General features: G+C 39.0%; 3 protein-coding genes across 3 annotated transcripts; 1 reads left to right on the top strand and 2 right to left on the bottom strand.

Moving 5' to 3' along the window:
• Positions 1–317: 317 nt before the first annotated feature.
• Positions 318–1,134, bottom strand: KRTAP15-1 (keratin associated protein 15-1). The gene has a single exon (XM_014866700.3). It carries the CDS (start codon positions 1,097–1,099, stop codon positions 647–649), a length of 453 nt encoding a protein of 150 aa, XP_014722186.2. The 5' UTR covers positions 1,100–1,134; the 3' UTR covers positions 318–646.
• Positions 1,135–4,349: 3,215 nt separating this feature from the next.
• Positions 4,350–5,468, top strand: LOC106847410 (keratin-associated protein 13-1-like). The gene has a single exon (XM_014866689.3). It carries the CDS (start codon positions 4,377–4,379, stop codon positions 4,824–4,826), a length of 450 nt encoding a protein of 149 aa, XP_014722175.1. The 5' UTR covers positions 4,350–4,376; the 3' UTR covers positions 4,827–5,468.
• Positions 5,469–11,353: 5,885 nt separating this feature from the next.
• On the bottom strand, positions 11,354–11,827 carry KRTAP23-1 (keratin associated protein 23-1). Its single transcript, XM_044750964.2, is given in 2 exon segments — positions 11,354–11,710; positions 11,713–11,827. Coding segments are annotated over 2 exon segments (342 nt in total). The 3' UTR covers positions 11,354–11,483.

Raw genomic sequence — 11,827 nt, 5'->3', positions numbered from 1 at the left:
CTCAACACAAGGCCTGGTATCTAATCAGAATTCAATAAATATTTTTTCAATGAATACCTAACTAAAAGCAAAATTTTCTGAAGCAATTAGATGAACAAATGCACCTCTGAAAGGATATAAATCTCTCAAGACATGAGATATGCTATATATTTCAATTCTGCTCTAAACTTCCTGCTTTCTATCCAGCAAAATATTAATGAAGCATATGAAACAAAGAAAACAAAAAATATTTATCTAATGAAGACAGTTGAAGGTACTGGATACATTCACTAAATGTGTCATATGAATAAAAGAAAATGGTCTGACAGCATTCATGCTAGAGAAATAAGTTTATTTTAAATGCCATATCTATGTGAAATACATTTAAGTGAAAGAATCTTAGGAGAATAATAAGAGAAGACTTAGGTAGTAACAGAAGTGATTCTGAACATTGGCATAAGAATGAAAGTTCAAGACATATCTCATATGTCAGATTTAGAAAATATCTCAGGCCAGGGTTACTTTGTCCACAGTAAACGGCGTGTTTCCAAGAGGACTGTGATGACAAGTCCTGGTGATGCAGATGATCAGTAATCAAAGATATTGCACAGGCTGAGTGTTAAAGCTTTGTGAAGTGCAGACATAACCATAAGATAATGAGGGATATTCAGTAAGTTGATCCAAAAAAGCGAGAGCCAAAGGCTGGTCGGTGACAAGTTGACTGGCAGCTCCTAGAAGAAAAGCAAGTTGGGTGGAGGAAGCTGGACCCACAGCCCAGAGACTGGAAGCCAGTGCTTCCGTAACCAAAAGATCCAAGGCCAATGTTTCCACATCCTAGAGATCCAGTGTAATTTGTTTGGCAGGGACTGTAGAAGATGAAATTCTTTGGGCGGAAGCAGGATGTCCGGTGGGATCTGGCCACAGCACAGGATGGCTGGCAGCTGGTGGGCTCACAGAGGCTCCCCTGACAGCCATCGTAGAGAGAGGAGCCCAGCTGGCAAGCACTAGGAGAGTAGACTACATTGCTGGGGGAGAAAGAATCAAAGGTAGAAACTGGGTACCTCAGGTAACCTCCAAGAGAGCGAGCCGAGAAGTTTCCAGAGCTGCAGTTGTAAGACATGTTGTCAGGAGTTCTGAGCTCAGCTGAGTTGCAGAGAGAGCTTGTGAGTGTGAATGTTGCCTTCTATACTGCACGCTTATATACCCTAGCAATGAGTGTAGTAACACGGGCCTATTTTAATAAGAATGCTTAATTGGGCTCCAGTTAAAATGGAATACATTAACCTTCAAAGACCTTTTTTATGAATGCAGACTTTTAAACAAAAGAATTTCATTAGTTTTTCAAAGCAATTGTTCATGAAGCAAAAATGTCATTTCTTATTCATCTAGCTTGGGTAGATGAATGCAATTGTGCCATAATTGTACTTATAAGATTGGTGTTTTATTCATCCTAACCTTCAGTTATTGTATTGAATGGGTAACAAAGTGAGAATTTTGTTGTGTTTAAAGCTCTAAAAAATACTTTGTAGTCTGGAGGGGACATTTATTTTGCTCCAAGTTTAGGAACCTAATTGAGAACAGAAAAAAAAATCTTCAATATCTGTTCTCTCTCCCAAATCTTATGGACCTTACAGAAGAAATAACTCACTAACAATCCTTAATTGGTGGAAATGCTAAATGAGTGTCTAATACATTTAGATTTTAGTTTTCTTAGAACAGAAAAGTAGCCAAGCCATTCTTGTGTGCATGAGTTTTTGATTTAAGAATGAAAGGTCTAATATTTGCAGGAGTGTTTTAAAGATTACATTGTAAAAATATTTAATCAATGAATTTTTGCCCTGAAGTTCACTTGCTTCTTGATATGTCATCAATAAATTTGATTATCAATAATTCTTCATCCCTATAAAATTTAAGTAATTTTTTTATGGTGTTGATGTTATTGAGAACAAAACAATAAGCACTATAAATGAAAAAGTTCATCCTTATTCCCTTAGTTTCCTGTCATAGTGTAGGATTTTTACCAGAGAAGATAGAGAAAATCAAGAAATTCTGATTGTGTGCTCCCCGTGTAGACTCTACAGAAAGATTAAGTATTTGAAGAATTCACAGTTACAAGTGACCTTTATAAACTGAAATGGGGGGATATCAAAATGGACGATAATGCGAAATAGAGCATGAATGCCTTTAGAACCTCTAATGTGCCACATGCATCAAGTGACATATATATTCTGCCTAGAGGACTAGTGTCATAAGTATGTTTCTGGAGTCTCCCAGGAAATTCATCATTGCTAACTGTAAGTAGAGTAAAGCCTGGGTACAAGAAATGGCTTAAAATAACCTGTGGGAATGGGCAGACCACTTAAGACATCCATCTTCAAGAACTGATACGTTGTCCAATGGAAGTGAGCTGAGACTCATACTGTAAAGAACTGAGTTTGCTAGGTGGAAGTTTTAAGGGAAGATTCAGCTAAAAATCTAAAATGAGGTACTCTGGTAGGTAACGAGATTTTCATCTTAGGGTCCTGGGAGTATCTAATCAGGATGTAATAAATGGCATTCCAATCTGATAGAGGACTGAAGACAATTGCTAAACTCTCTTCTTGAGCCTGAACGTTTTGAGTAGACAGATTGGTCTTCAATGATGTTTCATTTATTAGGTAACACAGTTTGTCCTCTGTTTCTAAAATAAACAATTCTTATGTGTTAGGCTTCGTAATTATGAATAGCAAAACACATTCTAGTAGATTCCAAATCCTCCCATTTTATTTGTTACTAAAATATTGAACATCAAAACATTCATGTAAATATTCAACTCACCTCAATTAAATTTGCTTTCTTGCTTCAATTTCATCCACTCATATGACGTATTTCTCTGGAATATTCTATGAGGTCAGATATTAAGTAATTTTGAATATTCTATTCTCAACAAAATGGAGATTTTTTTTAAAGATTTTATTTTTCCTTTTCTCCCCAAAGTCCCCCAGTACATAGCTGTGTATTGTTCGTTGTGGGTCCTTCTAGCTGTGGCATATGGGACGCTGCCTCAGCGTGGCTCGATGAGCAGTGACATGTCTGCGCCCAGGATTCGAACCAACCAAACACTGGGCAGCCTGCAGTGGAGCACGCGAAATTAACCACTCGGCAACAGGGCCAGCCCCCAAAATGGAGATTTTTGAACCCGAACACTTTTGTTCAGAAGTGGAAGGGAAACGCTTTTCTATGAAATGAAAAAATCAACAGCACAGAAGCCACAGCAAGATAAACCTTCTCAATCTCTCCTCTTCCTCAAGGTATCAATCTTCATTACCCTACCACATAGAGGTGGAATACAAGCCATAGAACAAGAAAAAAATATCACCATTATTTTAGAAATTTGGTAATACTTGTCAGAAACACCTGAAAACAATTTAAGTCAAAGTGATGTATGTTGCTTTCTGAGGCAAAGGGAGAATCTCCTTAAGATGGCTTCTTTGGTCCAATACTTCAAGACAATTACCTTATAAACTTTCTTTAGAATAAGAATATTTTCCAGATTCGGGGAAATCTTTTAATGGTGAACACCGCCTCTGATTAGAGGTAGAAATATATCAGGCATTTTTGCCACATGTTTCATTCTTTATTTTTAATGTTCTTTTCAGCATCTTAGAGGAATAATCTCTAATATTCCAAAATAGCATAAAGCAATTTATAATATTTAACTCATACCACAGTAAACACACACACATAAAGGAAAGAAAAGCTAAGATTGACTCATTAGTCTGCACATAGTTTTAAGCAGGAGCATGAGAAATAAGGGAATCTCTCAGTTAATTTTTCACTAAAGCCATTCAAGTTGAGAGCCCATTAAAAAAATCCTCGTACATCTTGCATATTACCATTGCTGCTTCCTTATGACACTATTCGTTAAGTAAACTTGCAACTTCGTGGCAAATCAATGTACGTTTTTGTTTAAAAGAAATGACTACGAATAGATCATTTAGTTAGCAACTTTGCTATCCAGATGGCAACAGTTTTGAGACAGATTGTGAAACGGGTATCAATTATTTTTAATTAAACCAGCTTCCCTCAGCCCAGACACTGCCTAGCTCTAAAGCGCTTCTCTGAGTGATCTGCTGGGTGACCTTTGGTAGAGTAAGATGACTAATAGCTTTGAAGATTCAACGCTATTACCTGAATTCCAATGCACAAACTTTACTGCACTTTTCAGTTGTAAAACCACAAAAACTACATATGCATGACTCTGATGATCTCTTCAATTCAATTGAAAGCAGAAGGTAACCTGTTTTTATGCGCCATGTGGATGACACACCCAATGATAAGGGTATATAAATGCCCTAGGCCAAGAGGCACCATTCAAACTCAGAATCTTCTCATTGTAAGTCACATCTCCTGTCACCATGTCCTACAACTGCTGCTCTGGAAACTTCTCCTCCCGCTCTCTTGGGGGCTACCTGCAGCACCCAGGCATCTCTTGTGGCTCTTCCTACCCCAGCAACCTGGTCTACAGCACTGATCTCTGCTCTCCCAGCACCTGCCAGCTGGGCTCCTCTCTCTACAGTGGCTGTCAGGAGACCTGCTGCGAGCCCACCAGATACCAGACGTCTTTTGTGGTGTCCAGCCCCTGCCAGAGGTCCTGCTGCCGCCCAAGGACCTCCACATTCTGCAGTCCCTGCCAGACTTACTCTGGGTCTCTGGGCTTTGGCTCCAGTGGTTTCCATTCAGTGGGTTGTGGTCCCAGTGCTTTCTCATCCCTAAGTTATAGACCCAGCTTTTACCATCCAACCTACTTCTCTTCTAGAAGCTGCCAGTCTGCTTTCCAACCAGCCTGTGGATTTGGCTTCTACTAAACACAGTACCTAATCTATCTAGAAATTTTAACATAATACCTACTATATCAAGATCCATGCTGCCTATTGATCTGTTGTCCTACCATTAGCTTACAAATTTGAGTTCTGCTGTTATCTGCTATGGATTAGGAATAATTTGAATTCCAGTAACTAGAAAATGTATTCATTGAAGAAAGATGCCAAAACTGCTTCCTTGTAGTGACAGACATGCAATATTGAAGTATATTTCTTTATTCCTGTATCTTCTATTTATTTCCCCTAGTACATTTGTTTCTAATTTCACAGTGTGGAAAAATGTTGTAAGTTTATATAGAAATAAGTTGTATGACATCTATGTATTTGCTTAAGATTATTTGTTCACTCTGTGTCTTCAAAAATACTTCTAAATATCTGACTGGCTATTTCTGTATCTTGTATTTATCATTAAGAAAACTTTACTTTAAAAAGTAAAATTGTCCAGGGGCTGGCCCCGTGGCTGAGTGGTTAAGTTCGCGCGCTCTGCTGCAGGCGGCCCAGTGTTTCGTTAGTTCGAATCCTGGGCGCGGACATGGCACTGCTCATCAGACCACGCTGAGGCAGCGTCCCACATGCCACAACTAGAAGAACCCACAACGAAGAATACACAACTATGTACCGGGGGGCTTTGGGGAGAAAAAGGAAAAAATAAAATCTTAAAAAAAAAAAGGAAAATTGTCCAATGTCATTTTTGGTTCAGAAGAAATTATTTCATCTTTTATGTTTAGTTCATTCACTAGTACCTTTGTATGATAAAACCTAGAAGAAGCACATTTTAAGACTACAAACAAGGGCTGGCCTGGTAGTGTAGCAGTTAAGTTTGTGGGCTCCACTTTGGCAGCCTGAGGTTTGCCGGTTCGGATCCTGGGCACAGACCCAAGCACCGCTCATCAAGCCATGCTGTGGTGGCGTCCCACATAGAGGAAGAGAGTGACTTACAACTAGGATATACAACTGTGAACTCTGGCTTTGGGGAGAAAAAAAAAAGAGAAAGATTGGCAACAGATGTTATCTCAGGGCCAATCTTCCTCAAAAAAAAAAAAAGAAAGACTACAAACAAACTACTAACTGTGGCCTTTTGTTCTGTAGGGAGTTAGAAATTCCAATAATTTTATACAAAATAATTACAAATTGTAAGGGATATTAAATTGGCTTCATCACATAATTTTGGAAGCAAGATTGCTCATAAAATATATCCTAAAATATTTGAGAAGTTGGAGTGAGGATATCCAGTAGGAAGTTAGACATTAGGTAGACTTGGTGAGGGCACCACTTCCACCAGCTTTACTGCCAGATGAGAAATCAAGTCTCTAAATGAAATATCTAACGATTCAACATGTATTAGCAAGTAGGCCCAACATATTCCATATAACAAGTTCTATAAGTTTGACCAAGTCCAAATTTGCTCTTGTTTTATAGATGTTCGGTTGATGGCACTTGTTTAAAAAAAACAACAAAAAAACAAAACTCAAAACCAATGGAAATACTCTCTTGCTATAGGATTCAGCTAAATATCCAGGCAGCTGATAACTCTTGCATCAGCAAGTATGTCCCAAAGTTTTTATCCGTTAAGTCAAGGAAAATATTCCTAAAGGTACATATGACTTAGATTCTTACCCACAGGGTAACCATATGTCTTAGTTTATTCTGGTTGTCTCAGCATCCAGTCCCATTTGGCAATTGTCTCAGATTTTTCATTTTTTATTTATAATCAATAATAATCAAATTAACATGTGATGACTGGTTTGGGAGATAACCATTTTGCTTTTGCCATGGTTTCATTTTTTGCAGTATAAGATGCACGTAAAGTGTACAGGGTCTTTATTTAACCAATGTGAAATCTGGAAGAAGACAAGCCATATTCTATCCTTCCCTTGCTCATCCTTTTTGAACAAAATACAACTATCGCTTTTATTTCAAAGAGTGTATGCAGAGGGATCACTAAAAAACAAATTATAGGCAGATACAAGTGGTTGGACAGCTCATAGGTTCAAATCTAGGTGGAGGTTCATTTGTTGTTCTCACCTAACCAGTTCTTCTCCTAGCCTGCAAGATGCAATGATATACACCAAGCTACCAGCAGGTGGAGTTGGTGGGAAATTTGAGAATTACTGATTAGGTGTACATGAAACGTGCTTGAAATTGAGGCTGCAACACACAGGATACAAAGAATAACCTAAATGTTCTTGCTACAGCGACTTGGCCACATGTTGTATTGTTTAAAGCTACAACTGTTTCTTTTATTGTTTGTGAATATCTTTCTGCTTTAAACTTTGCCAAAAAAATCTTTTTACGAACAATGAATGAAAGCTAAAAGCTCATGTTTAACAATAATAATAATAATAAAAGTGAATACTGAATTTCTGTTACTAAAGCAAGCTGATGGTGAATATATAACTTGCCCAACAATTTGATGACATTTACTATTTACCATGGGGATCAGGGATATCGCCAACCACAAGAAAAGTAAAAGAGACCACTTTGCTGAAGAAGCATGAGTATCTACTTCAAAAGATAGTAGAAATTTTAAGACCATTGCTTCCAAAGATGATTGTTTATCATTAGAAGTTGCAAAAGATGTGTTAACACATTACTCTGATGCACACATTTTCATTTAGGTCAAACCACTATTCTAAATCATTTTCACTCATGTTTCTTGTGCATGTAAAAAAAAGAAAAAAAAAAGCAGCAGCAATAGCTGGTGATGTGCTTCTCCACTAGCAGAAGAAAAACTTCACTAAGGATTAGATGAAGCCAGTTTTATGCCAGTATTGTCAAATGCTTCAAATAGAAAATGAATTAATTTCCATAATGTTTCGGTTTCTTCATCCAGTCCAAGAATCTAAGTAAGGCTTTTTACAGTTCCTAATGCTCTATTTGACAATGCTAATGTAGAGTCATTTAAAAAGCTCAACACTGAAGATAAAATTATTCATTGTCTCAGTAATAATATAAAATATAAATTTTGGTGAAGAAGAACATCATGGTAAAAACAACAAGATAAGGTTACTACGAAGAAATACAGCTGTAATTGTTGTAAGCACATAACTCATAATTGTATCCAAATAAGCTATAATATTCTGTTAATAAAAGTGGAAGCTGTAGTTTTAAAACCTTAACAACATTTTTGTATATACCCAGAGTAAGTTATTTTGGCAATCAATATTTTTCCTTACCTCATCAATCGCCCCTTCCACCTCTGTTGCATTATTATTATCTTTGTGACTTTGTGTTGATTTTTAGGTCATTAGTATCCTATTTTACATTACAAACCACAGACAGGGAATTTTCCTCTTTTCTTGCTTGGGTTATACATTCTCGCAAGCTGGATCCTCAATCTTTCTCCCAAATTCTGTGTTACTTCTGCATCCTATACTACTTTTCTACACTCAAGGATTTTCCCATGATTTTATCCTGATTACCTCCACTTTCCTTCAATCTGACTCACCAAAATGGGAATGCAGTTTCCAGTACTAGCGAGATGTCACAAGAGTTTGGCAATTTTACTTTTTTTGTTTTCAGAGAAAAGCTTCTAGGAATGACACTGTGTTTATGTTAGAGAATTTGGAGGGAAGATAAGTCTGTCGGGGCTATCCCCTTGGCTTGGTGGTTGAGTTTGGCATGCTCTGCTTTAGTGGCCTGAGTTCGGTTCCTGGGAGTGGACCTATACCACTCCTCAGTGGCCATGCTGTGGCAGCACCCCACATGCAAAATAGAGGAAGACTGGCACAGATGTAGCTCAGGGCAAATCTTTCTCAAGTAAAAAGAGGAGAATTGATAACAGATGTTAGCTCAGGGAGAAGCTTCCTCAGCAAAAAAAAAAAAAAAAAAAAAGAAAAGAAAGACAGAAATCTGTCAAATTACTAAGAATCATTTTTACCTTCCTGTTAATTTTTAGATTTTTAACAAGAAGCGGATCATGCTCAAATTTTTGGTTGCTGGTATTGAATTTGTGTATGTGCGGATGTGAGAATTTTTTTGTTTTGTGGGGGTTTTTTTAAAGTACTTTTGCTTATAATGCTAGGTTTTGAGGAAGGAAACATCATGACGTACACTGATAGTGATAATTAAAGTGAATAATATAAGATTTGTCATAACACACAGGATTTCTAGGAATATCTTCCAAAGAGGTAATCAAATATTTCTCTCTTAGTCTATTATAGTCAAGGCAAATGTTTTCAAAAGAAATTAGCTCACCCTTCCTTAATGTTCTTCTCTTGAACTCTAAATTTATTTTCATTTTTCCTCTTTATTATAGATACTACTCATGAGGCTAATGAAACTAGATCCAAAAGGAGCTAAAGAATATTCAGATAAAGCAATTTCTGTAATACCAAAGTACTCAGGGCTCTTTGGTTAAACAAGGAGTTGCATATTTAAAAAAAAGAAAAAATCAGGAAAGAACAACAAAAGATTTATTCAAGGGATCAGAGTCTACCAGATCTTTGGTTTATAGACTTTGGCAAGCTTCTAATCCTTTTTGAGTTTTCATTCCCTGGTGTCTGGAAAGGTCTATAGGATATGTTTGTCTTTCTCATAGGGATGTTTGAGCATTAAATGAAAGCGATGTATCTGACGTCCTTTGTGACCTCTCTTATAACCTCAATCTCTCACTTGTGATCCCAGGCACAGCTATGGTGAACGATTTCATGCAGGCTTCAACCCTCTTTGCACAGACATCCTTCCTCAAGCATATACAATGTTTCTTTTACCCTCCGAGGTCACAACCGGAAAACAAAAGGAGCCCAAGATGAAGCTTCCTTTGCATGGTTAGTGAAGTTTCAAGAAGTTAACTATATCTGGGACAATGTTCAACCAATGGGAGACAGAAGTGATGGATAAATGCTTCTCCCTGTTGATCACATCCTCGGTAGACAATTCCGAGAGTCATTTTAATGGCTCCTGAAGGGGCCGGCCCAGTGGTGCAGCAGTTAAGTTCTCACGTTCTGCTTTGGCCACCCAGGGTTCACCAGTTCGGATCCCGGGTGCGGAGCTATGCACTGCTATGGCAGGCATCCCACATAAAAAGTAGAGGAAGATCGGTAGGAGATGGGCACGGATGTTAGCTCAGGGCCAATCTTCCTTAGCAAAAAGAGGAGGATTGGTGGCAGATGTTAGCTCAGAGCTTATCTTCCTCAGAAAGAAAAAAAGGCTGTGAAGGATTGAGTCCCCATTACCCACTGTAAAATCAACTGAAAAATATGCCCTGTTATGAGATCTTCCTCTTTGACTCTTTCACCTTCCTTGGTCTCCCAAACCTGCTCCCTGGGGTCTTACGCCAAATAAACTGTCTGCACCCAAGTTCTTGACTTCAGCTCTGCTTTGTGGGAGAGGGGGATCCAGGCTAAAACTAATGAATATAAATGGTTGTCCAACACTGCTCAGGTGCATTGCTCTTAGCTTAATTCAGGCTGAGCCTTAGAGAAGCATCAGGAGGTTGTCCCACACTTCCTTATCCCAGTTACCCCCCACCTAAGGTCATTGTGAATTTCCTTACATACGTTTACAGGTGAGGCTCAGGTACACCTCATCTATAGCAGGCGGGGATCATGGCACTTACTCCAATCAGCAAAGAGCAAAGCATCTGTCCTGGGAGTTGCTTAAGGCTCATCTTTTCTCTTAGCTGAAAATCCACACTCAGACACTGTTGTGTTCTGCATTTCTAGTTTATGTCCCAATTTATTGTTTTCCTTTATCAGCAGGAATGCATGTCCCCCATTCTCAGGCAGGTGTCACTGACATTGATACATGCAAAATATGGACCTCCAGGAAATGACGGCTCTCAATAAGGCACATATCCAATGTCAACAGAAATTTGCTTAAATCTATCAAATTATATGTGCCCAAATCCAGTTTCAGAGTCATATTGATCTTTATTTAAACCTCCAAAATCCTTGAATACAAAAATACTACAGGGGCCGGCCTGGTGGTGCAGCATTTAAGTTCCCATGTTCTGCTTTGGTGGCCTGGGGTTTGCTGGTTCAGATCCCGGATGCGGACTTACGCACTGCTTGTCAAGCCATGCTGTGGCAGGCATCCCACATATAAAGTAGAGGAAGATGGGCATGGATATTAGCTCAGGATTAGTCTTCCTCAGCAACAAAGAGGAGGATTGGTGGTTGATGTTAGCTCAAGGCTAATCTTCCTCAAAAAAAAAATTACTATAGACAAATAATAATAAGATGAACAATATATTTGGCTGCCAGATTACATAAATTTATTAGAGTAAAATTTTTGTTAATTGCTTTGAGATGAAAATACAATAGTATACGTCCTATCAATTATACAGATATTAGGACTTAATTTTCGGCTACTCATTAAATTCAGGGTCTGCTAAAAGTTGGTAAAGCAAGAAACTGATAATCTAAGAATAAAAGAATAGTAGTAACAGGTGAGATGAAAACAACGGCTATACTGAGTAGAGACTTTGACCTCAATACTCAAAAGGATCTGAACCCTCAACAAGTTGATCCACAGAAATTGGATCTACAGGCTGGCCTGTAGCATGATGATTGGCAGCTCCTGGAGGCAGAGGAGGTTGGATAGCAGAATCTGGATCCATAGCTCAGGGAAGGAAAGCCACAGACACCATAACCCAGGGGTCTGAAGCCACCGGATCCACAGCCCAGTGAGTAGCAGCTTCTAGATCCATAGCTCAGGGAGCAGCAGCTGCTGGACCCAGAGACCAGTGACCTGGCATAAGTTGACCGGCAGGGACTGCAGACTGTGGAGATCCTTGGACGGTAGCAGGACCTCTGGCAGGGGCTGGACACCACACAGGACATCTGGTATCTGAGGGGCTTCCAGCAGGTCTCCCCACAGCCACTGTAGAAAGAAGAGCCCAGCTGGCAGGTGCTGGGAGAGCAGAGATCAGTGCTGTAGACCAGGTTGCTGGGGTAGGAAGAGCCACAGAAGGAGCCTGGGTAGCGCAGGTAGCCCCCAAGGGAGCGGGAGGAGAAGTTTCCAGAGCAGCAGCTGTAGGACAT

The sequence above is a fragment of the Equus asinus genome, chromosome 18, assembly GCF_041296235.1.
Source record: "Equus asinus isolate D_3611 breed Donkey chromosome 18, EquAss-T2T_v2, whole genome shotgun sequence".
Lineage (NCBI taxonomy): Eukaryota > Metazoa > Chordata > Mammalia > Perissodactyla > Equidae > Equus > Equus asinus.
This window is presented reverse-complemented; position numbering and strand designations above follow the sequence as displayed.

Coding starts and splice junctions, on each gene's coding strand:
- KRTAP15-1 (XM_014866700.3), bottom strand. CDS start 1,099: ATGTCTTACAACTGCAGCTCTGGAAACTTCTCGGCTCGCTCTCTTGGA.
- LOC106847410 (XM_014866689.3), top strand. CDS start 4,377: ATGTCCTACAACTGCTGCTCTGGAAACTTCTCCTCCCGCTCTCTTGGG.